This window comes from Cebus imitator, unplaced genomic scaffold (genome assembly GCF_001604975.1).
Source record: "Cebus imitator isolate Cc_AM_T3 unplaced genomic scaffold, Cebus_imitator-1.0 Scaffold181, whole genome shotgun sequence".
NCBI lineage: Eukaryota > Metazoa > Chordata > Mammalia > Primates > Cebidae > Cebus > Cebus imitator.
The window spans coordinates 2,517,169-2,543,480 of record NW_016107496.1 but is presented as its reverse complement, the minus strand read 5'-3'; the positions used below and the strand labels follow the sequence as shown (position 1 = coordinate 2,543,480).

At 39.6% G+C, this 26,312-nt stretch overlaps 1 protein-coding gene and 1 non-coding gene across 2 annotated transcripts in view; both read right to left on the bottom strand.

Moving 5' to 3' along the window:
- The window catches only part of DIP2B (disco interacting protein 2 homolog B), a 275,455-nt gene that overhangs the window by 75,467 nt on the left and 173,676 nt on the right, over window positions 1-26,312 (bottom strand). Inside the window, exons 4-7 of the mRNA XM_037744659.1 lie at window positions 18,994-19,119; window positions 5,688-5,900; window positions 2,472-2,627; window positions 1,839-1,958 (exon numbers count right to left, since the gene is read on the bottom strand). Coding sequence (XP_037600587.1) covers window positions 1,839-1,958; window positions 2,472-2,627; window positions 5,688-5,900; window positions 18,994-19,119 — 615 coding nt within the window. The remainder of the gene's footprint in view (window positions 1-1,838; window positions 1,959-2,471; window positions 2,628-5,687; window positions 5,901-18,993; window positions 19,120-26,312) is intronic.
- LOC119473756 lies at window positions 22,286-22,397 on the bottom strand. Its single transcript, XR_005202980.1, has one exon. It is a non-coding gene; the product is annotated as a U6 spliceosomal RNA (small nuclear RNA).

Genomic DNA, 26,312 nt, shown 5'->3' with positions numbered 1-26,312 from the left:
TACAGCGTCTGAGCTCCTGAGGAGCATCTAGAGTACACCAGAGGACATAAACACATACAGACTCAATGTTAAGGCTAGGATAACATGAGCAGTGCGTGACAGACGCATGGAAAAGGAGGGCAGAAGGGAGATACGTCTCCACCTGGAAGAGGAAATGTCTGAGCTGAGTCTTAAAGGATGAGCAGGAATTAGCCAGGTGAACAACAGATGAGAAAAGAGGCACAGAAGGGAGAAGAGAAAGAATGAGCAACAAATCTTAGATGGGCAAATGAAATATGAAATAAATGACGTTTTATAGCTCAATGACAAATCTGGGGATTGTACTTAAAATGCCTTGATTCATTTTTCTACTAAAATAAAATTCATGAAATAGTTTCACTCCCTAATTTGCTGCCTTAGGGTAAATAATAGATATTTCAACTGCCCTTCTGCTTTGTATATTCCCAGACCCTAAACCACTAGATTAACTAAAAAAATAAACATGGGTGTTTCTAAATAAGTATTTTATTTGTCTGGACAGACTATGTATATGGTAGGCATTGTTTCTGGCCATGAAAGCTGACATTATTGCCATTGTCCATTAGGCTTCAGTGAAGATTCTGGGGCATGCTCTTTCAGATTTCCAAAGACATACCGTTATTTTTCTTTTCCAAAGGTAACAATTACCCAAATAAGCAACTGTTGCCTATTGTATCAATAATTAATAGAAAGTTATTAGTTCTAATCTGCCAATGCAATTTTTTCAAATAAGATTCCTATTAAACCCTGACCTTCATGTACCTGGTCAATACTCAATGCTAGAAACACTGGAGAGGCTATTGCTGGTATGGGCATCTTGAACATCAGTGCGTCACGAAAGATGTCCATCATTCCTAAAGAAAGGGATACTCATCCTAAACTCACATGTCAGGTTGTTTTCTGTGGCATAAATTGGGCTAAGACCAGATCTAGTCTACCAATGTGCCTAATTCTATTAACAAGCTGATGTGATCAAAACCTACTACAGTAGTCTCAGGACACAAAAACAGACTACAAGCTACCAAGGCTTAGCTCAATTTCAACAAAAGTTTTTCTTAGGTAGATCCATTTTTCACCTAGCTTCTATAATTATCAAATGGCCATTCTCATTTTATCCATACTCACACCCATTCCCCTTTCCTATTAAATCCTAGATATATGATTTCATCCATAGTTTAAAAATTATTGAATGAATAAATCATTGTTACACTTCCTCTGTGAAGCCTTTCCTAACCCAGATGGAACTGATTTCTTCTCTTCTCAGAAGTGCCTATATTGGCTGATAGATACTAAATACTTAAACTAAGTATTCACATGGATATATTTTAGTACCTGTCTAAATTATAAACAACATGAAGGAAATAACTGTATTTTTATACATCTTTGAACCTTGTTACCATCTAACATGCTGTTTTGTAGAAAGCAGAAATACACATATTGATTGGTTGATTTATAAAAGGACTACATTATATGAAAAAAAGAGTACTGAATTTGATATCCACATCCCAGAAAATGCCAATTATAAATAACTCATAAAATCATGTATTTGGGATAGTTCCTAATTTCAAAGAGTGTATTTCCAAAGACAGTTCTATGCTCCATGCTCTTTGCCTTTCTTCCCCCTTCCTCCCTCCCTCCTTAGTTTTCATCTAAGATCTAAAATACAGATGACCATTGGGAAAAAAGAGCAGAGAACTATGAACTCTTTGAACCAAGAACTGTGTCTTTTTCATTTTTTAACCCTACAGTACCTAACATGTAGTAACTGCTTAAGACATATTTATTTAATGGATATATGTTTTTGGTATTTTTACTACTACCTTCCACAATTTCTTCAGAGTCATCCACAAAAAATTCCTTTAAGGGAGGCCTTTTGGGTCGTTTCAGAGTGTTGAGAAGCTGCTGGATTTTTGTGGATACTCTGCTACTGACAGGAACACCTATAAGGGAAAAAATGGTAAGTTAAAATTTGTTGACTGTAAGGATAATTTAGTTCCTCAGTTCCCTCAGGAGCTTTTATTTCTAAGAATGTTTGGCCTTTGTCCACAGTCTCCTTCTCTTTCAAGTGGACCAAATATGTACACAACAAGTTTTATGACAATAGAGAACAAATATGGTGCCATTATTAATTAGACTTAAGGATTTCACCTAATCTCTCGTTATTCTTTTTTTCTTTTTTAATCTCTTCCTATCGTTTTGAGCAAAAATCTGTTATTCTTTTCTTTTTCCACATTCAGGTTTTTGTTCAAAGTATCTTTTGGAAGTACCCACTAAGTTCAATTAAGTAGCAACACTGCCACTGTGCAGACAATGAAAAAAAGGTACTCAGGATTAGTTATTAGTGGGCCAACTACAACGTAGTTCTGCTGGGCTAGTTAGGAGCTACTGTTCATAATTTGAATTTTTCTAGTTTAATTTACCCTGCAATTTAGCTACAAAAAACAACTCCTTACCGTCAGCTGTATCCATAAGGCTGGACCTGTTGGATCCTTTGTGCATGCCTTTAACTATCCCCGAGGGGGGCAGGTCAATGTTTGCTGGGCGTATGGATGAGGATGAGGAGGAGGAAGAGGTAGTTGTAGTAACATCAGGAGGAGCAGAGAAATTCTCTGAGAGGAGAAAACACAAATTAGAATTCTATTAGCAGCAAAAACAAAAATCTTCAAATCATTGGATTTTTTTTTTTTTTAATGTTGAAGGAAAGAATATAAATGTGGCATTGGCTCTTATAAAACAACCTTTTAAAATCAGATTCTACTAGGAAGACACATGGGAGAACAATAAGTTAAGTCAGGGTATATCAGCTTTTCAAAATTATTATTTTGTCAGACTTGAGTAGCCTTAGTAAGATCAAATCACACATTCAGTGTTTCTCAAAACAATATTTTCTATACAGAAAGGCTGGTAGAAATCCAATGTTATAAAATAATCATAATAAAAGTTGCAGTGACTTCAAAATGAAATCAACTTAGATCATAACTGGCTACTAATATTGTAGTCTCTTGAACATTTCTTGATGATTATAGTTATCCAGAATGTTTCCCCTTCTACCGAAGACCAAACTCATATCTTGAAAGTGCGTCAGATTGCACAAGTTTCCAGATGAAAAAACTAGATAAAAGTCCACTTTTAACTTTTATACAATAATCCATAGGTGATTTGGATCTCCTTGACAGGTAATGTTCTTCCCTTGCTCCCTAAATAGTGCTATTGCTTCCCTAAATAGTGTTATTCTACTCTACCACACATAGGGATTCTTTTTATTTTTGAGACAGGGTCTCGCTCTGTTGCCCAGCCAGGAGTGCAGTGGTGCAATCACAGCTCACTGTAGCCTCAACCTCCTGGGCTCAAGTGATCCTCCCACCTCAGCCTCCCAAGTTGGGGACCCCAGGTGCATACCACAATGCCCAGCTAATATTTGTATTTTTAGTAGAGAAGGAGTCTCGCCATGCTGCCCAGGCTGGTCTCAAACTCCTGGGCTCAAGCGATCCTCCCACCAATGCCTCCCAAAGTGCTAGGATTACAGGTGTGTGCCACCACACCAGGCCTCAAGATTCTTAACATGGAGAAACTTAGCGAGTAAACTGGAAAAGATCCCTGTTCAACAGGGACATGTAACAATAAAAACAACAACAAAAAAAATACTACATAGTTTTTAGTGGCTTTTTGTGATTCTTGCAAATCATTTATTTTCCTCCCTCTAATTTCCTTCTTCTTACTTCTCCAGATGTTTTCTTCTAAGTTTTTTGTAAAACTTAAAAAAGGAAAAAGCATAAAATAAGTAATTTCTAGAATCGATTTGGGGTTAAGGTCTCTATTCAACTATAATTACTAGTTGAATAGTTTTTAAAGTTTTAAATATACTAACATGAGTATATTCCAGTATATCTTTCTGTAGGATAATGTGGTAACGAAAAACACTAAAACAGACATTTTTATTTGGCCCAGCAATTCAAACTTACAGGAATACATCCTAAGGAAATAATCAGACAAATGCACAAAGTTGTGTGTTCAAGCACATTCATTCCAGCAGTTTTTATTAATAGCAAAAAACTGGATACTATTTAATAGGGGAATGGCCAAATAAACCAGGGCAGAGAGTCACACAGTGGTGTATATTGAAACTATATAAATAATAGTGTAATTGTAACGATATAAAAGATGTTCACCACATACTGCTAAGAAAAGCAGGTTATTAACATCATGTTTAAGGCAGTTCATTTTTGTAAAATCAAAACGAAAATCTTACATATGTAAGTAAAATCTAGAAGAATATACACTACAGTAATAATACTAAAGTATCATCCATGGGAGGTAAGATTGTATGTTATTTTACTTTTCTTTTACCTATATTTTTGAATTTTTCTATTAGGAACATGAATTACTCCTGTTACAACAAACATCCCAAAAGCAATAATGTGGATAAAATGGTTTCTATGAGTCAATGAACCAATAACTTTTCACAGGGTAGTAGAAGCAATGAAAAATACGAGGCTGGATGAAATATCTTGTTAACAAAAATCCAGGTAAAAGTTAACTGGGTATTAGGATAATATATTTAACAAGTACTACTGATATCTTTTAGACAGATGTGGAAATAAAACCTCAGCAATCATGGCTCTGTTGCTCACCCTCCATGGCTGGAGCGGTGGTCAATGTGCACATCTTTGTAGCTGCTTCAGGAGGCTCAGGAAATGGCATGGCGGGGCAGAGCAAAGCATGCAGGACAAGTCATCAGTTGTTGGCATATGGCTTTCTATGGAGGGCAGTCATACCCTCAAGGTAGCTATTTCTTTAAAAATTACAGTCTTGAATTGAAATTTTTCCAAGTTTTTCTCTTTTTAGAAATCAGTTAACAGAATAAACATATATGAGGCGATATAGATAGGTCACTGAGATGAAAATTAAGACACCAAAATGTAGACTGTCAAGAAAGAAAGGGAAAGGTATCACAGACACATAATGTTAACACACATTACTTAGTGTAATTTGTAACAACCAATTAAGCAAAAGCAGAGATCTGAGCTGTATCTTTATCTGCAGATACCACAATTCTTTAGAAAAAAACCACATACATAACATAAAGCAAGGCCAAGCAAAAGCTACGCTCCATATAGTAGCATCTGCAATATATTGATAGCAGCTCACAGAGCACCAACATCCTCAGCCTGCACACTCCAGTGTAGCAATATCACAGCAGCAAGGACAACAAATCCAGTCTTTACACTAAAGACAAAAGGCCTCACTGATACTGGCTCAGTATAGATTTTGCTCAGGTTTAGTGTTTTTGGTTTAACAGAATACAGATAACACTCCTGGGAAAATCTAAGATGTTACATTTTTCGACCTTTTAATAGACTGAATATTCTTCAGCTGGGATAACCCCACACTAAGACTGGTGTTATATCTTGCAGCTTGAGTATTGCTTATGGAAATAGCTATGGCTTCAGGTGGGCAATACTACTCACCAATAATGCAGGTGATACCTATTATTCCTGTGACAAATGTATTGCTGGTGTTTCCTTCTTTGCCTCATTAACTGTCATGTTTTCTCTAATTGTATTTTTTGGGCCATACTGAAAAACCTAACACAAACCATAAACTATTTCCTGGATACTGGGAGCCAAATGGAAGGTAATTTGGGCTTCTTGGGTAGATCCAGCTCCTACCTATTCGAGTATTGGCAAATACATCAGCTAGAGACCCACTGGTTCCTTTGACCTCTCCGTGGGACAGCGTAGAAGATGCGGATGAAGAAGTGGACGATCCCTGAATTGAACGGTTGATCCAGGACTCAGCATTCTGTAAGCTCTGTTGCAAGGCAGCAGAGAGCGCAGCTTGGCGTCTCAGAGAGCCCTCATCCTCAGAGGCCGAAGATGTGTCTGTGTGGAATTAGAAAACAAGAAATTCTCGATCCTACCTAGAACAGAGACTTTTCAATTCTTGCTCATTGATCACACATTCAGTTTCGACACCAGCAAAACATTCACATACTTAATGTAGATTAATATGTAAAGTTTCTCAAGAATCTCAAGGAAGTCTACGGACTAAAGCCTACAAATATAAAATAGCCTAACTCCATAGGTAATTTTTAATTGTCTTCTTTTAAACTCTTTCAGAATATTTAAACTTCATTCACTGCTTTTCTGTTGTAAGCTTAATCAGTATCTAAATTTTTTTAGTCCATCTACTTATGTTCAAATAATACTGAAGTACTTATATGTCTTCCTCAATCTCTACTTGTGATAGGTTGCTCCATTGATTTTGACAAAGTACTTATTAGTCTCTAAGGAAATGGTCTTAACAGGGAGACACAAAAACTTAATTCTTGTTAAAAACATATCTGCCAGGCCGGGCGTGGTGGCTCATGCCTATAATCCCAGTACTTTGGGAGGCCAAGGCAGGCAGATCACCTGAGGTCAAGAGTTCGAGACCAGCCTGGCCAACATGGCAAAACCCCATCTCTACTAAAAATACAAAAACTTAGCCAGGCATGGTGGTGGGTGCCTGTAATACCAGCTACTTGGGAGGCTGAAGCAGGAGAATCGTTTGAACCTGGCGGGTAGAGGTTTCAGTGAGCCATGATCACACTACTGCACTCTAGCCTGGGCAACAGACCCAGACTCCATCTCAAAAAACAAACAAACAAAAATAAATGCCAAACAATGAGCTAAGTGCTGGGGAATGAAGTGGTGTAAACAGTCCTTAGCCTGGAGGCACTCGTGGCTTTAGTAGGAAAGGCAGCCAGTCAGGGGGTACAGGTAAGCTTTCCAAGCATGGCAGGAGAAAGGCACAGCATCAGGATTTCTTTCGTTAATTTTCGGTTGGAGAAGAATTGTGAGAAATTCACTGATGTCTGCATTCAGCTTGGCTCTGACTTCAGGAAAATAGGCCTAAATCAGAAAGGCATGCTGGGGGCGGGGGGGGGGGGGAATACTCAACCAAATAGAGGGAAGCAAAAGCTGAGGGAAACAGAAGTCAGGAATTTATTTCAAGGTTCTAAGCTTATGAAGCATACAGTTAAAGAGAATATTTGGTCTGATGTGAGATTAACCTTTCTAAATGATTTCTAAGTGTTACGATTTATGATTTGTGAATTGAATTTCATTCAGTTTTTAAAAATTAAGCATTCTGTGGTTGGTGCTGCAGAACCCTTTCCTCTAACTCAGGTGAAACTGTAGGTTCATGTTCTGTTTTGGTTCAAAGAGCCAAATATGTAACTAATGGGGCTGGAAAACTGCTGGCACCTCACAATGAGAACCTGAACCACAAATGACTAATCTAATCCAGAAGTTAAATTCTGCAGGCCTGGAGCAAGAGAGAAAGTTAAAATATTGGGCTGGGCGCTGGGGCTCAGGTCGATGATCTTCCTACTTTGGGAGGCTGAGCTGGGTGGATCACTTGAGGTCAGGAGTTCCAAGACCAGCCTGGCCAACATGGAGAAATCTGATCTTTACTAAAAGCACAAAAATTCGCTGCGCATGGTGGTGCACACCTGTAATCCCAGCTACTCGGGAGGCTGAGGCACACAAGAATCACTTGAGCCCAGGAGGTGGAGGCTGCAGAGAGCAGAGTTCGTGCCACTGCCCTCCAGCCTGTGAGACATAATGAGGCTGCATCTTAAAAACAAAAACAACCCCAGAAAGTTATATAATGACTATATATCCTTGCTTCTTGTTCTGTACTACCTCCAACTTATTATTTCATACAGACGGAGGTCTGAGGCCTGAGACTGATTGTTTTTGCTTTTTAAAAAGTACGAATCACAATACGTGTCAGGAACTATGTCAAGTCCTGGGGGTTCTGAAGGGTATGAGTGCTTATGACACAGTAAGTGCCCTAAAAAGGCTTACAGGAGACACAGAAGCCCACAGATAATTTCAAAAGAATAAAATAGATGCTAAGAAATGGGAGTAATCAAAGGGTTTCACAGGACGGGGACCAACCCCCGAGTCAGGGATTTCAAACACTTCTATGTAAGTAGAGCAAAAACTTTGAAGGGGGATAAGGGGCCAAAAAAACGAGGGTGGAGAGATAGTGAGCAGATCCCAAGGAGATAAAGTGATAAGGTCCATAAAGAAGAATGAGATCTATCATGCAAAAGGGGGCGATTAAAGGAAAATTTAAAGAAAAAAAGAAGTAATCATATCTGCACCCCGTTAAAGAAAGTATTTTGCGTAATTTTCAGAAAATAATCTAACATTTCAACTGTACCCCAGGAAGCAAATATTCCTGTCTTGGCAAACATGTTAAAAAAGGGGAGGAAGTAGAGATAGGGCCCATGGGACAGGTGAATTTGACCTTAAGAATAAAGTATTTTCAAGGTAACATCTCAAGATTCCACAAACTCCAGTGGATTTGCAGGCTGCTTTTATTGTATCATATATTTTAATTTAAGTTTAAAATCAGAATAACCCAATTTGCAAAAGACAGTAAAACCAGTATTTTCATGATTAGGTTTACAAAAAATTGGTTTCATTATGTTTCTATATTGGATCAATTATGCAATTAGGAGTATTGTTTCAATTCAATTACCTTGTTTGCCTGCCAGTCTTCAGTGTTTAATGACGTATAACCATGGGGCAGCTTAGTGTAGTGGAAAAAACATGGCTTTGGTGTCAACCTTCCATTCAAACTCTGGGATCCATGTCTTACTAGCTGTGTGACTTGGGGATAAAATTACCCATCTGAGAAGACTGTTTGCTTATTTGTCCATCTCACAAACACACTAAACACTACATTAGTTGGTAGGAATAAAAAGTTGGGCAAGAAAACATCGTCTTTACTCTTACGGGACTGAGAGGAGTTCGGGGAGTTCAAGGCAGGTGCCCATGGAAGTAAGACCTAACCCAAGGCCTGATGGGTAAGTGGGAATTAGTTATGAAGGGCCCAGAGGTGGGGAGAGTGCAGTGTCAGTTAGAGGGGGCAGCACTTGAGAAAGCCTGGAGGGGACAGAAAACTTTCTGAAGATGTTAAAGAAACAGAGACTAGCTGGAGTGCAGGATGCAAGACTGACGGTCATGGAGATGAGGCTGGACAAGTAGGTTAACACTGGGCTACCAATGGCCTTGTAAGACGAACTAAGGAAACTTCCCTTTATCCTAATCATAGCTGAGAGACCATGAACAAAGAATGTACAGAAAGCACTCACAGCAGTGCCAGCCCACAGCAGCTGGCCAATAAACATTAATTCCCCTTCTCATCCCAAGGAGAATGGTTAAAAGGAGTATGTATTTCTTTCTTTCTTCTTCTTCTTCTTTTTTTTTTTTTTTTTTAAAATAAAGACAGGGTTTCACCTTGTTGGTCAGGCTAGTCTTGAACTCCCGACCTCAGGTGATCCGCCCGCCTTGGCCTCCAAAGTGCTTGGATTACAGGCGTGAGCCACCATACCCAGCCTATGTATTTCTTTTTGATTTGGAATAATCTGAAATTTTTCCTAAGAATAATTTAAATGGCTAGTTTCAGCCTATAAACATGAAGGGAACGATGACAGAAATTGACTAAAGGTTGGTAGAAGAAAATAATACTATGCCAAATCATGCCACCTGAGAAATGAGGTGCTTACTATGACTAATTCACTCTATGGTCACAGATAAGAAACTAGCTGCGTGAAGTTAAAAGATGATCATGTGGTAAAGTCAATATAAAATTTAGCCCTGGGGCCGGGCGCGGTGGCTCAAGCCTGTAATCCCAGCACTGTGGGAGGCCGAGGCGGGTGGATCACGAGGTCAAGAGATCGAGACCATCCTGGTCAACACTGTGAAACCCCGTCTCTACTAAAACTACAAAAAATTAGCTGGGCATGGTGGCGCGTGCCTGTAATCCCAGCTACTCAGGAGGCTGAGGCAGGAGAATTGCCTGAACCCAGGAGGCGGAGGTTGCGGTGAGCCGAGATCGCGCCATTGCACTCCAGCCTGAGTCACAAGAGCGAAACTCCGTCTCAAAAAAAAAAAAAAAAAAAAAAATTTAGCCCTGCTCTGGGATTGTATCTTTTAAAAAATCAAAACAAGGTCCTTTAAATAGTATTACTTTTTCAAGCAATATGTCACCCAGGAAATTATTATGAATTTGTAGAAGTTTGGGCAAAATTAAACTAATAGAAATTTATTGTTTACGCACTGATTCTGCTCTGATTAAACATAAACTCATGACTGTTATCACTTATAAATATCATCCCTAAGCTCTTATATATAATGAATATGTCTGTATAACAGAAAACAATTTTGAAAACAGTTTGTCTTTCAGTTTATAATCTGCTGTGATTTTAACAAAGCACTATTGAATACTGGTCACCAGTAGCCTATAATCCATTTATAGCCAATTAGAAAACATATAAACAATTAGTGTGTTGGACAGGCACACTGGCCCACGCCTGTCATCTCAGGCACTTTAGGATGTCGAGGCGGGTGGATTGCTTGAGCTCGGGAGTTTGAGACCAGCCTGGGCAACATGGCAAAACCCTGTCTCTACAAAAAATACAAAAACTAGCCAAGTGTGGTGGCATGTGCCTGTAGTCTCAGCTACTTGAGAGGATGGCTTGAGCCCAGGAAGTGGAGGCTGCACTGAGCCAGGATTGTGCCACTGCACTCCAGCCTGGGTGACAGGGCCAGACTTGGTCTCAATCAACCAACCAACCAACCAATCAATCAATCAATCAATAAAACATATAGCTTGTTGATTTGGGAAGAAAAGTGCTAAATTTGCTAATCACAGTTCACTGCAGCCCTGCCCTCCCGAGCTCAAGTGATCCTCCTACCCCAGCCTCCTGAGTAGCTGGGACTACAGGCATCACCATGCGTAGCTAATGTTTTGTATTTTTTTGTAGAGACAGCATTCTGCCACATTGCCCAGGCTGGTCTTGTACTCCTGGGCTCAAGCGATTCTCCCACCTCAGTTTCCCAAAGTGCTGTAATTAGAGGCATGAGCCACCATGCCCAGTCTACTAACTTCTTAACTGCTGTAGCACTCTTCTTCCTCAGCCATGTGTGGAAATGACTGTTCTTCTAGAAAATGTATTATCTAAAAATGTTTAAAAAATTTAAACACTATACTGTTTATCCATTCCACTCCTGTGTATTTACTCAAGAGAAATGAAAGCATGTATCTATATAAAGACTTGTACATGAATGTTCATAGGAACTTTATTTGTAACAGCTACAAATGAGAAACAACTCAAATGCCCATCAACAAAGGATGATATAAACAAATTGTAGTATATGCTACAGCAATAAAAAGGAATGATTCACTGTTGTGATCTTTACAACAACATGAATGAATCTCAAAATAATTATGCAGAGTGAAAGAAGTCAGGCATCCACATCCCTGCAAAGTAAGTAAGACTGTATGATTCTATTTGTATAAAGTTCTAGAATACGCAACTAATATATAACAACTAATGTACAGGGGCAGGAAACAGATCAATGTTTACCTGGGGATGGAAAAAGGTGAGAAGGAGAGATTATGATGAAATCTAGGGGGAGGGGGGTATTGGGGAGAGGAATGATAGATATGTCTTTTTTGGAAGACAGGGACTTATTCTGTCGCTCAGGCTGAACTGTGATGGTACGATTATGGTTCACTGCAATCTTGACATCCTGGGCTCAGGAGATTCGACTGCCTCAGCCTCCTGAGCAGCTGGGACTACAGGCATACACCATCTGTAGGCCTAGGCACTTGGGAGGCTGAGGCAGGAGGATCTTCTGAGCCCAGGAAATCGAGGCTGCAGTGAGCTATGATCGTGTCACTCCACTCCAGTCTGGGCGACAGAGCGAGAGCCTATCTCAAAAATAAAACGATTCATGGGGGTGAAAATATCCCTTGGTGACAGGACAGTAACATCTAAGAGCCAGTCCACTTGAGGGATACTGTATAAATTAGACAAGTTTCCAGAAAGAGAGTACCTGCTAATAGGTTCCTACAACTGGGTTCATATATCAAGATTATAGGCCCATACTGTAGCTTAGAATGGCAGGTAAGTCAAGACTCACTAAAATGAAGAACTCATCCTAATAACCATTATAAAATCTGTCACCTGAACTAGGCCAGGAAATGGGAGGTGACTACCAAGTAGAAACTTCAAAGAACAAATAAATAAAACCACCACCAGGACAATAATATATGATCTATAACTCATGGAAAGAAGTGTGCATGTGTGTTTGGGTGGCTTGAGGTACTGTCAGGCAGAAAAGTGTTATTTTCTTTTGCTTTGGTGGATTAGGGGAGTTTAAGACTTCCAGAAATACTGTAAAGAAAGGCAAAGGAAGTTTCTATGCAGGCAAGGGAAAAATTTGAAGCTAGAGAAGGAAAATCTTTAGAGACCTGAGAGAGCAGGCCAGGAATAAAAGCATGTATAGATTGTAGAACACTTCCCAAAATAAAACAACAAAAAAAGAATATACAGAAAACAAAATCAAAAAGTTAGTTCTGGAAGCAAGGCTAACCGGAATCTACCCTGAGCTACAAATTCTGAGCAGCTTAATCAAACACTATACCTAACCTGCAGGGGGTAACTGATTCAGCAGACAAGGGTTAGGGAGACTTTCAGAACTATCCCAGAGATTTTTAGCATCCCACAACAATCTGTCTGTGTGTACAAAGAGCTGGCTGGGTACTAAAAAACTGGTCTGAAAGCTAAGTGGCAGGAGGTCCGTGAGCTGCCTGACTAGCTGAGATACTTTTGAGAGAAGGGGCACTCATGAGTAACTACTCCAGGGCACTGTACCCACAATGAATCTCCAAACACTTTTTTTTTTTTTTAAGGTATTTTCCCATATCTATAGAAAAACAGTTTACAAAACTTTTATTATTAAAAATATGGAAGTAAAACGACATTTTTTTCATTGATTGCCTATTTGAAAGCTAGATCAAATAAGCAGCAATTGTTAGAGCTCCACAATTAACCAGAAAATCTTTACTCAAGGACAGAACAGAATGGGAGGCAATATGCCTAGTGACCTAGGAAATGGGCTTTCGAAGTCAGGCTGCTCCAGACTGTCATCTCAGCTTTGCCACTGATAGGTGTCGAGCAAATCAGAGCTCAGGGTCTTAATCGTGGTGCCTGGTGTTTTCTTTCCACTCTCACTCACGGTAGATTATTTCTACAGTGTTTTTATTTATTAGCTCACATTCCGTAGATCTTTCTCTGTGGAAACCCTAAGTCCCATGGAGTTTGTGTCCTTTCAAAGATCATTTGTGCCCAGGGTTATCATCAGCCTACAGCCACTTCTAATGTTAGTTCTTACCAGGCAGGTAGTGCCATTCAAACCTTGTACCCACTGACCACAAATTCTCAGGGAAGGGCCCTGTCCCTGTTATTTCAAGGCCAGGCACCAGGCACCGGACACCAGGCAAGCTTTTCTGACATATTCTTTTGCTGACAAGTTACCTTCTTCTAATTCACTCAACTGCTGAAGATGAAACTCCCTCCAGGGATCTTAATTCCAGCTTGCAACCTCAACCTTAAACAGGCCCAAGGTTTTATTACTGTAGTTAAAATTAAGGTCCCCCGTTTACTGATATTCCTTGCCACAGGCCAGTGGATTTGTTTATCATTCTCTCTTGCTCCTGTATGCATTCAAAAAAAAAGCTGGTTACACTTTACCCAGCATTTCTAAAAGAACATTTTCTTTCCCCTGTCTTTCTAGTAGGGAGAGAATTTTCAGGTGATCTAATTGGTTATGTGTCTGAAAACAGAAGTCTGGGCAAGTTATTGAGCCTCTCTATGCCTGTTTTTTCATCTGTAAAATGGGGTAGAAGACTGCTGAGAGAACTAAAAATGAAAAAAATGTATGTTAAGCACTTGGCCCTTTGACTGGTACATGGAAGGCACGCAATAAATGGTAACCATAAAATTACTCTTATCAGCAAACCTTAAATTTTACAATCAGGTATTGAAACAAACAAATTCAACTGGATATCGTGGGTTTTTATTGCGCCTTGGCTTAAAGAACATTGGATATTCACTAGTCTCCCAAGTAATTGGGGACCACTGGTCGTAACCCATACCAATCACGAAATACACTATTAAAATGATCTGACTCTATTAATTACAGCACATTTATTATGGAGGTCTGATTTGCCAACTCTGTTTACTTTGTGGTTTAGGTTAAAATTAGAATATTTAGGAAAGACTCCCCAAACTGGTAAATCAGCAGGTATTCTCTTTTAAGTTCAAATTAACAGACTGATATATATTTTGGACTATAAGCATTCAGAAGGCAACAGTTATTTAATTTGTTTGTAAAAATACTCATTCCAGTACCATGCATATACATGAGTATCTATCAGGAAAAGAGGTTTTTGGTTTTTTTTTTTTTTCTCACTCTGTCATCCAAGCTGGGGTACAGTGCTGTGATCATGGTTCACTGCAGCCTTGACTCAACTGATTCTCCCACTTCAGCCTCCTGAGTAGCTAGAACCACAGGCATGCACTACCATGCCCGGCTCATTTTTAAAAATTTTATTTTATTTAGCATTATCAATGAACTAAAAAATATTATTTGTAGAGATGAGATCTCTTGCTATATTACCCAGGCTGGTCTCAAACTCCTGGGCTGAAAGGATTCTCTAGCCTTAGCCTCCCAAAGTGCTGGAATTATAGGCATGAGCCGTGGCTATAAAGTATAGAGAATTTTCTAAATAAAGACGACAGTTTAGTAGAATGATGACACGACCAAGATTTTGAGTCTGACACTTAGTTACTTTTTGACCTAGGGCAAATTACTTAGCCACTATGAACCCGCTTATTTCCTCATCTCTAAATCTGCTCTTCCTACTTTTCAGCGTATTTATGAGAAACAAATGATGCAGGGCAGTCATTAGTACCTGAAAGTCCTTTGCATACTGTAATGTATAATTCCATGAAGCATTCTTACAGTAGGTTAAAAGGATAATATCCCAGTCTGTTCCTGGGTATCATTTTCATATATAGAAATACAGAACAGGGTGTGCTGGCTCATGCCTATAATCCCAACACTTTGGGAGGCTGATGTGGGAGAATCTCTTGAGCCCAGGAGTTTGAGACCAGCCTAAGCAACATAGTGAGACCCCCATCTCTACAAAAAAAATTAAAATATTAGCTGGGTGTGGCAATACATAGCTGCTGTCCCAGCTACTAGAGAGGCTGAGGTGTGAGAACTGCTTGAGCCTGGGAGGTTGAGACTGGAGTGAATTGTGATTGAGCCATTGTACTCCAGCCTGGGCAACAGAGGCTGTCTCCAAAAAAAAAAAGGGAAATTCTCCTTGTTTTCTGGCCCTATGAATTACTCTAGCTACTCTCAAGCAGAGCCCTGTGTGAGACAGACTTCTAAATTTAAGCCAGTTGAAACAGCTTACTGTGCTTTAGGGTCATTAAGTGGTCTATTTGGTCATCTGTGCACTCTCAGAATGCAGCAAAGGGTAAGTCCACAAGAGTACAGAAAAAGCTTAGAGGGAAAAAATATATGCTGTAGTTTTTGCATTGTGCTTTGCTGTATGAATGAGTAATAGCGTTACACAAAGAATTCCTACAAAGAAAGAGCTGAGGTAATTGCCTCATGACATTAGTAAATGATTTCAGCACATAAAGGGAACTGGATGGCAGTAATTCAAGCAGTCTAAAAGACTCTGAAAAAGGTCATAGGCACTAAAAGAACCATAGATTGCTACCAATTTAGAGAATTTAAATTTTCTAATCTGCAAGATAGAAATTAGTGTACATATCAATAAGCGAATTTTAGGGTGACTGACATCTTATCATTTAAGAGTGATTTGTGAACAAAAGACAAATTATTTCCCATGCCAACTATTTATCATATTTTCCAGACTATATGATACTATAAATAAAGCCAAAATTTCTGACATATTTTACTCCTTAATCCTTTTTTATTAAATCCCTCAAAAAAAGAACAGCTCTAAATTTTCATCAATTCAGTAATTCAAACAGTTATTTGCTGAGTGCCTCCCAAAGAAGCTGACTGGCTAGTGCATTCGGTAAGTCATCCCAGAAACCAGATGTATACAGGACAGCAAGTAAAGAGTGATGCCTTGACCCAAGATGTGCTTTACGATGTACGTTGTGACATCTCAGGCAGTGTACAAATAAATAAAGAAGCAACTAAATCCTGTAAAATGTTAGGCTAATTTTTCCCTGCCAGAGTGGCACAACTTTTTGTTTGTTTGTTTTTTAAAGAGATGGAGTCTCACTCTATTTCCTAGGCTGGAGTACGGTGGATTGATCTCGGCTCACGGCAGCCTCTGGATCAAGTGATCCTCCAACCTTAGTCTCTCAAGTAGCTGGAACCACAGACATGCACCACCACACTCGGCTAATTGTTTTATTTTTTGTAGAGACGGGGTCTCACTATATTGCACAAGCTACTCCTGTCCTAGGCTCAAGCAATCCTCCCACCTCGGCCTCCCAAAGTATGGAGATTACAGGTATGAGCCAACATACCCAGCCCACAACTGTTTTTAGGTCACTTTTATCCCTGGCCAGAAGCTGATTTAAAAAAAAAACAAAAAAAAACAAAAAAAACAGCCTATAGCAGCAACGATTAACGTAAATTTTCTTCCTCCTTCCCTTCTCTTGAGCTTCCCTTCCCTTGAATGCAGCCTTGGCATTCTTGTAAGCTTCAGTGTTTCAGTGGCTATCAGAGTAGATATGCAAGATAAAACCTATTCCACATGCTTGAATTAGGCTGTAACAAGTTCTGGGAGATACTGATGTAGGGTTAAACTACAACAGGCATTGGAAACAGCCAACTGGTAGCTCTTAGAGAATGGAATCTGATTCCTAATGTGGGAACAGCAAATTCTACTCCCTAAAACGAAAGGTGCTAATGGAAGCCTTATAATAGAGTTCTTCCCACATTTCCTCACTAGAGCAAAGTATTTGTCTTAGGCATGTGTGTAATTGTTGCATGACAGCATTAAGACAGCCCATGTGGGGGCTGTGTGAGAAATCACTATGCAGGGTGCGCTCAATGTTTCCCCTTGTTGTGAGAGAATTCCTCTTCTATCTGACAACACAGATGTCCCTCACAGCACATGAAGGCTTCTCAGATACTATTCAGAGATCTCCAGAACAGGAGAAAAATGGGTACAGAACCTTTTTGTTACTGTTCTGCTGGATACAAGTCTTAGGAGAGAGGACCATATCTTTGCAATCATGAAATTACTGAAACACATAAGGTGATGGAGAACATTAGGCCACATCTCCAAGGCTGCAGACAGAGGAGAACATTAGTGTTTAGAAATACAGAGGCCTATAGCGAATTCCAAAGGACTACCGTCTCATTCAGCAAACAGCTACGATTTGTTTGTAGAGCTGGTAAATTCCTCTCAGGCAGTGACTTTTGTAAAAGGGAATAAAAAAGGTTTCCACTCCTTTTGAGCATTCTCAAGGTCCTTTGCTGCACTCTCACATTTCACCCAAAGCCTTGAGAGCGGCCTATTTACTCTGAAACTGCATGTCTTTGATACAGCTTTAGAGGGGATTGTTTCTAAGAACTATATGTCATGCTGCTCCCTACCCTTTGCCATTTACTGCAACTGATCCCTCAGCCACATTGCAGTGTAATCTGCCAGAAAGGAATAGCTAGCTACAAAGTGAGAGCCCCCTTTGTTCACGAGGACCCAACTTGTGCTGTACTAATGTAGAAGGGAAACCATCCAAGATTTTCAATGAGTAGGTTTGAAGTATGCACCATTATAGACACAAACTGTCTTACTGTGATAGCCGGCTAGAGGTATCCTGTACTACATTTTGAGAAACACTTGAAGCCACAGAGCTATTTCTCTTTCAAACATATTGACACCACAGATGTGAAGAAAAAAAGCACACACAGTTAATGAGCCCACGGCATACCCAAATGCTCTGAGAAGTTAGCCAAAACCAAGGAGAAAACTATTAATATTAATCTGGATCAGGGAATAGGATCAGTATAAACAGCTTAAACACTTGACAGCTGTAAATAAAAGTCAACCACAAGGCAACCTAGGAATCTCCCCAAATATGTAGTAAGTAGCTTAGGCCAAAAAAGTATGGGGAAATTTGTTTCTAAAGATTTCATTACCAGTAACATGAAAGTAGAAAGAGAGACATTATATTGAGGCTCTGAAATAGATTTACTATGTTTAGTCCCAAAGGCCTATATCAAGATCTTGTCTGGAATTTGATCTAAAAAAATTTTTTTCAAGCTTCCACTAGAGAAGTATAAAAAAAATTTTTTTAAAGGTTTTAAAAAACTTTGGGAAAGATTCTGAACAGACAAGACAATTTAGAATATTTCCAGTTATTCCTCAAATATGAAGCTATAACTTAAATTTACTTTAGGGGGTATAAGGATTCCAAGCATGGTGAACAGGGATGGGACAAAGATACCTAGTTCCCATTGATCTCATGACTCCATTATAAAAAATAGATTCTTAAAAATACATAAATATGTACAAAATACATTAACACACACACACACATAAACACACTTGTATACGTTTTTGCAGGTCTATTACAACTTTGCATGATTGCTCTTCCGTAATCGTTAATGACACACAAACTTTTGTCCCAAGTCCAACTATTCTTATACCTGCTTCAGAGATGAAGCATTTTGTCTAGGAGTATAAATGAAATAAATATATGACTACAAGTGGTATTTTCGGTGACACTGAAAGTGGCTATTTAACCACAGCAGGATTTTGGCCTAAGCTTTGGCTTGTATTTATAACTATATAAGTTTGGGGATTATGGAGGGGCAAAAAGGCTGGAATTCAGAAGGAAAGTTTTTGTTTTGTTTTGTTTTGAATAGTTTTACTCTTAAGGCATCTTTTGTGTGTTATTTATGAGGTGAAAAGCAAAACCTGTCACATTCACAATTTTCTTACATTGCACTGATGGTGGGGAGAAGATTCTGGTTCTTACCTCAGAAAAGAAATAGCAGAACTTATTTCAGGAACATCAAGGTAGTAACTGTCACAGAGAAAAAGCTCTGATAAACCTACCAGGAGGCGTGCAGGCATCTGCAGGAGACTGAACAAATGTGGATCGTCTTTTGGTTGGCATGGGCAAAGCCATCTTCTGTTCTTTATGCTTTGCCAGCGCGGCCTGAACTGCTTCTGTGTGGATATCTGAAAAATTAAACATTTGCATTTATTAGCTTCCAGCTCTTAAAAAGTGTTTACCACTGTGAGCTGAACTATCACTACCTCATTTGTTTGAAAAAGAAAAAAAAGGTAAAGGGGGGCCAGGCACAGTGGTTCACGCCTGTAATCCCAGCACTTTGGGAGGCCGAGGAGGGTGGATCACGAGGTCAAGAGTTCAAGACCAGCCTGACCAATATGGTGAAACCCTGTCTCTACTAAAAATACAAAAATTAGCCGGGCGTGGTGGCACGCATCTGTAGCCCCAGCTACTTGGAAGGCTGAGGCAGGAGAATTGCTTGAACCAGGGAGGGGGGGTTGCAGTAAGCCAAGATCATGCCACTGCACTCTAGCCTGGGTGACAGAACAAGACTCCATCTCAAAAAAAAAAAAAAAAGAAAAGAAAGAAAGTGAATGTTTAGGTGATTTTTATTTATAATTTGATTTAGACCAATTAGAAATAAAAATCAAAAACATAAATAAAAGAAGCCAAGGATAATTTTTATGGAGGAGGAAAATGAAGTCCAGAATGATATGTGACTGCTCAACATACCAGACAAAGAGTTTGACAGAGATGTGGGGAGGTGGGTGGGAACGGAATACTGAGTCTAACATGCATCTGTGCCAGGCAGGAAATCCTGCCTCAAATGGAATGAGTGCTGTGCAGGTGCCTGGAGAACGCTCATTATTTTTCAAGAAAAGAAGCTTAGGATTTGCTTAACTGTCTGAAAGAAAACCTGGTTGAGACCCCTCAGTTCTATGCCACAGGAACAGAAGGATTGATTTTGATCTAGAAAAACATAAGGGCAGATGTTACTTGTTTGCCACTCTGGGCACAAAAAAATTTCAGCTCTCTACATGAATGTCTAATAGGAATCTCAAAATTAACACATCCAAACCAAAGTCTTGATTTTTGACCCCCACCCCAAAGCTCACTCTATAGTTCCACAAAACGGAATCATACTGTACACTGTATTTTGTACTCTCCTTTAAAAAAAAAAATGAAACAAAAGAACTTTACAAAATCTTACTGAGGTACATAACAGCTGAAGTAGCTTCCTAATGCACAAAAAACAGTTTCTTTTTGTATAAGAACGGGCCTAATCCACACACAAACTATCCTTCCATACCTCTCTGTAAACTAAATATAGGCCTTATAAGAGCTAGACCAATGAGATCCTTTTTTTTCTTTTTCTTTTTGGAATTTAAACTCTCAATCAAGAAACTGCAGATCCTAAAATGGTGTAACTTTAATGACCATGCGACAATGCCCTAGAAAGAAGGTTTTGAACTTCAAGGTTGAGATTCTCAGAGTTATCTTTCCTTTCTAGGGGTTTCTCAAATGTTGTGTTTCTATGACCTACTTCAGGTATTTAAGGTAGCCTATGTAAGGTGGCCTCTGTTTCTTGCAACCAGAAAACCTCCACTAATACAACTGGAAACATCTCACTGTATAACATAACTTTTAAGGGCTGCATAGTATTTCTCTGCATGAATGTGCCATGATTTACTTACACAACTCCTTATTATCAGATACTAGGTTACTTCCAAATTTTTATTTTTTAATTAATTTTTTTATCCCCTATAGACTATCATCTGATATTTCCAAATTTTTATAATTATTTATAGAATAATTCAGTATTTTCACCTTAGCACATGTCTAATTATTTTCTTAGAAATAATTCCAATAACTGCTGAGATCAAAGTACATGTACTTCTTTTTCCAGAAATATTTCAAACATATTTCCTAAAAATAAGGAATTCTGTCTTACATAACCCCAGGATATTATTCAAAATCCAGAAATTGGCTGGGTGCAATGGCTCACGCCCGTAATTCTAACACTTTGGGAGGTCCAGGCGGGTGGATCAATAGAGGTCAGGAGTTCGAGACCAGCCTGACCAACATGGTGAAACTGTCTCTACTAAAGATACAGAAATTGGCCAGGCATGGTGGCACCTGCCTGTAATCCCAGCTACTCAGGAGGCTGAGGCAGGAGAATCACTTGAACCCAGGGGGTGAAGAATGCAGTAAGCCAAGATCACACCATTGCACTCCAGCCTGGGTGACAGAGCAAGACTCCGTCTCAAAATACAAAACAACAAAATCCAGAAATTCTTCTTTTTTCTTTCTTTCTTTTTTTTTTTTTTGAGATGAGGTCTTGCTATGTATACTGCCCAGGGCAGGACCTGAACTGGAGTCCAGCGATCCACCCACCTCAGCATCCTGAAATGCTGGGATTACAGGTGTGAGCCACTGAGCCCAGCCAAAATCCAGAAATTCAACATTGATACAAATTATTAACTAACCCGCAATCCATATTCCAACATAGCCAGTTGTCTCAATAATGTCCTCTATAGGTTTTCCCTGCACCCTTCTTCCTGATCTGGGGTCTACTGGAGGAAATCCCACATGTTTAGTTGTCCTGTCTCTTGATTCTCCTATAATCCAGAACTGTTTCTCAGCCTTACTTTTTATTATCTTGATATTTTTGTACAGACTAATTATTTTGTAAAATGTTCTTTAATTTTAGATTGTTTCATATTTTCTTATAATTAGTTTAAGGTTATACATTTTGGCAGAAATTCCATAGAAATAATTTGTTGTCTTCTTTTTTGGGGGGGAGGGGTAAAGATGGGGTCTCACTACATTGCCCAGGCTGGTCTCAAACTACTGGTCTCAAGGAATCCTCCTAATTCAGCTCCCAAAATGCAGCACTGGGATTACAGGCATAAGCCACCATGCCCAGCCAGAAGTAATGTTTTTCTCAAAACATGATGTCAGGATGCATCTGCTCCATTATGGTCATATAACTTTAATTGCAAAGTTAGTTACTTTGGTGAACATGGTATCTGCTAAATAAATTCACTGTAGTTACCATTCTTGCCCTTGTAATTAACAAGTAATTTACAGGAGGATACTTTTGAGACTGTAAATGTTATATACTTTGTCATCCTTTCAACTCACTAGTTTTAGCATCCGTTGATAATTATTGGTGAAATCAACTTTTTTTTTTTTTTTTTTTTTTAAAATAGAGATGGGGTTTCTCTATGTTGCCCAGGCTGGTCTCAAACTCATGGGCTCAAGGGATTCTCCTACCTTGACCTTCCAAAGTAACTGGATTACAGGTGTGAGCCACTGTAGCTAGCATATAAAAAAAAATTATTTTTAACGGAATGTTTCACAAGTTTTGTGTCATCCTTACTCAGAGGCCATGTTAATCTTCCCTGCATTGTTCCAATTTTAGTATATGTGCTGCTGAAGTGACAGAATCAATTATTATAATAACAACTACAATATGATACTTTTATAGCTCCACCATTTCTTCTACATTTATTACTTGGTATTTATTATAAGAAAAAGCTTTCCTGGACAGCATGGTGACTCATGCTTGTAATCTCAGCACTTTAGGAGGCCGAGGAGTGTAGATCACCCAAGGTCAGGAGTTCGAGACCAGTCTGACCAACATGGTGAAACCCTGTTCCATGAAAAATACAGAAATTAGCTGGGCATGGTGGCGCATGCCTGTAGTCCCAGCTACTTGGGAGGGTAAGGCACAAGAACTGCTTGAACCTGGGAGGAGGAGGTTATAGTGAGCCAAGATTGTGCCATTGCCCTCCAGCCTGGGCGAAAGGGCAAGACTCCATCTCCAAAGAAAAAAAGAAAGAAAAAGCTTTCCTTTCTCCCCTAGTTATTTATGTCAACATGAGCCCACTGATTCTCATTTCATTCCATGACTATTCTGTTACTATCATTATTTTGATGCTCATATTTTTGCAGATTTGACCAATAGGAGTCCCCTTCATATTGATTCTTATGTCCTTTGGACACAGTTCCATCATTTTGAGCAGCTGTTTTATGACATAAGATAATCCATGCTCATGAGGTACTTTTCCTGCTCCAGCCCTGGAATTATACCTTTCTTCAAGGAAAACGTGGCTTCTTTTAGGGAAAAATGAATGGTATTTAAAAACCAAGATCTTGGCTGGGCGTGGTGGCTCACACCTGTAATCTTGGCACTTTGGGAGGCTGAGGCGGGCAGATCACAAGGTCAGGAGATTAAGACCATCCTGGCTAACACAGTGAAACCCCGTCTCTACTAAAAATACAAAAATTAGCCGGGTGTGGTGGCGCACTCCTGTAGTCTCAGCTACTTCAGAGGCTGAGGCAGAAGAATCCCCTGAACCCGCAGAGGTTGCAGTGGACGGAGATCATGCCACCGCACTCCAGACTAGGCAACAGAGTGAGACTCTGTATCAGAAACAACCCACAAAAACAAAACAAAAAAAAATCCCCAAGATCTTAGAAGCAGGGGTACTCAGTGCTATTGGGTATCTTTTCTAAGCCCTTTTGGTGGATCGAGAAATTCATACATGTATAACATGTGTTTCTAACTATATTTAAAATGATAAGTTCATATTAATACTTCCATTTCCAATTCAACATCATTCTAATTTTCCTTCTTTCCATGTATAATTCCCTTCTCTAATAGGACAAAACCTGGTTCACAATATTCTCAATATATTTTACTAATTTCTCAATCCTACCATACACAGGAAGTACATTTTAAAATTTTTTTTTTGAGACAGGGTCTCACTCTGTCACCCAGGCTGGAGTGCAGTGGCATGATCTTAGCTCACCGCAAACTCCACCTCCCAGGCTCAAGCAATCCTCTCACCTCAAACTCATGAGTAGCTGGGACCACAGGTGCACACCCAGCTAACTTTTTGCATTTTTGGTAGAGACGGAGTTTTACCATGTTACCCAGGCTGCTCTCAAATTCCTGCGCTCAAGCAATCTGGCCGCCTTGGCCTCCCAAAGAGCTGGGATTACGGGCGTGAGTCACTGCGACCAGTCAAAAATTGCTATCTTATGCCAATATGAAAAATAAATCTTCTAACTAGTGTTCGGTATTTACTTGTAGTCCTTTTGGTCTTTAGACTTAGGACATATAATTAAAGTATCATGGTAAAAAGCTATTTGAGTTAGTTCTCATTCATTCCTGCTTTGGTGTGGTTATATAGTTCACAGAGTTAGGTTCATTTTTTTGTTTATATTCCATAAGTCTTTCCCAATCTTGCTGATTAAAAATTAACATGGTTCCTGGCCGGGCGCGGTGGCTCAAGCCTGTAATCCCAGCACTTTGGGAGGCCGAGGCGGGTGGATCACGAGGTCAAGAGATCGAGACCATCCTGGTCAACATGGTGAAACCTCGTCTCTACTAAAAATACAAAAAATTAGCTGGGCATGGTGACGCGTGCCTGTAATCCCAGCTACTGAGGAGGCTGAAGCAGGAGAATTGCCTGAACCCAGGAGGCGGAGGTTGCGGTGAGCCGAGATCGCGCCATTGCACTCCAGCCTGGGTAACAAGAGCGAAACTCCTTCCCAAAAAAAAAAAAAAAATTAACATGGTTCCAAAAGACAAAACTATACCAAAAAGTTAGCTTAAAGAAGTATTACTACCCCAACAATCACTTCTACCCCAATCCCACCCACCCTCCCCTCTATAGGTAGTAGATACATATATATATTTACAATTTTTTATAAAAATAAGCAGATATATATATCTTTTCATTTCCCTGTCTTTCATGAACAAAAGGAAGTATATTATATTTTTTGCACTTTGCTTTTTCCACTTAACAATACACCCTGGAAATCATTCTCTATCAGAGAATGATTCTTCATTCTTTTTTATAGCTGTATAGTACTCTACTGTACACAGTTTATTCAACTATTATCCTACGTCTGGACATGTAGGTGTTTCTAATATTTTACAATTAAAATAATGCTGCAACAAATAGCCTTCTGCAAATATATTTTTATCTAATTAGGGCATATCTTTCAGAGTAAATTTTGATGAGAGGATTCTAAATAAAAAAGCAAATAAGCATCAATTTTGTCACATCTTGGAAAATTCTTCCCCAAAAAGGGTTTTTACCACACTGCATTACTACTAGCAATGTACAGGTATACTGCTTCCCCACAGCCTCACCTTTGCAGTGTGTTGTCTAGTTTTTTGATTGCTGCCAACTTGACAGCTGAGAACTGGTATCCTAGTATAGTTTTAATTTGTGTTTCCTTGATCATTAGTGAGATTAAACCTTTTTGCAAAGGACTTAAGGGCCATTTGATGTTGTCTGTTTTTAAGTGAAGTGAATGTTCATGTCACTTAACCATTTTTTTTTCCTACCAGCCTTCTCTGTTTATTTTTCCTTACATTAGAAATCTTTTCTGGCCAGGTGCAGGGGCTCATACCTATAATCCAAGCATTTTGGGAGGCCAACATGGGAGGAGTACAAAACCAGCCTGGGCAACAAAATAAAACCCTACCTCTACAAAAAATAAAAAACTGCCCATGTGGTGGCATGTGCCTGTAGGCCTAGCTGCTAAGGAGGCTGAGACAGGAGGATCACTTGAGCCCAGGAGGTTGAGGCTGCCTAAGCCATGATTGCACTACTTGCACTCCAGCCTGGGCAACAGAGTGACACTCTGTCAAGAAAGACAGAAAGACAAGATGGATGGATGGACGGACGGAAGGAAGGAAAGAGGGAAGGGAAGGAAAGGAGGAGGGGAAGAGGGAAGGAAAGGGAGAAGGGAAGAGGGAAGGAAAGGGGGAAGGGAAGAGGGAAGGAAAGGAGGAAAGGAAGGGAAGGAAAGGGGGAAGGGAAGAGGGAAGGGAAGAGGGAAGGAAAAAGGGAAGGGAAGGAAGTAAATATTTTCTTTTGATATGGCATTTGTTTTTGTTTTTCCCTTTATGTGACATTTGGATAGCAGGCATTTGTTTTTTTGACATTGTTTATGGCTTTTTTTTAACCATGCAAAAGATGTGTTTTTAAAAATTATTACAGAATTAAGTTCTCAAGTCAAAAACCAAACTATAACATAAGGAACTTAAAAAAGAACAAACTAAATCCAAAATTAGAAGGTGCTGGGCGGGGTGGTTCTGCCTGTAATCTCAGCACTTTGGGAGGCCACGGTGAATAGATCACCTGAGGTCAGGAGTTTGAGGCCAGCCTGCCCAACAGGGTAAAACTCCATCTCTACTAAAAATACAAAGAATTAGCCAGATGTGCTGGCAGGCGCCTGTAGTCCCAGCCACTCAGGAGGCTGAAGCAGGAGAGTCACTTGAACCCAGGAGATGGAGGTTGCAGTGAGCTGGGAGCATACCACTACACTCCAGCCT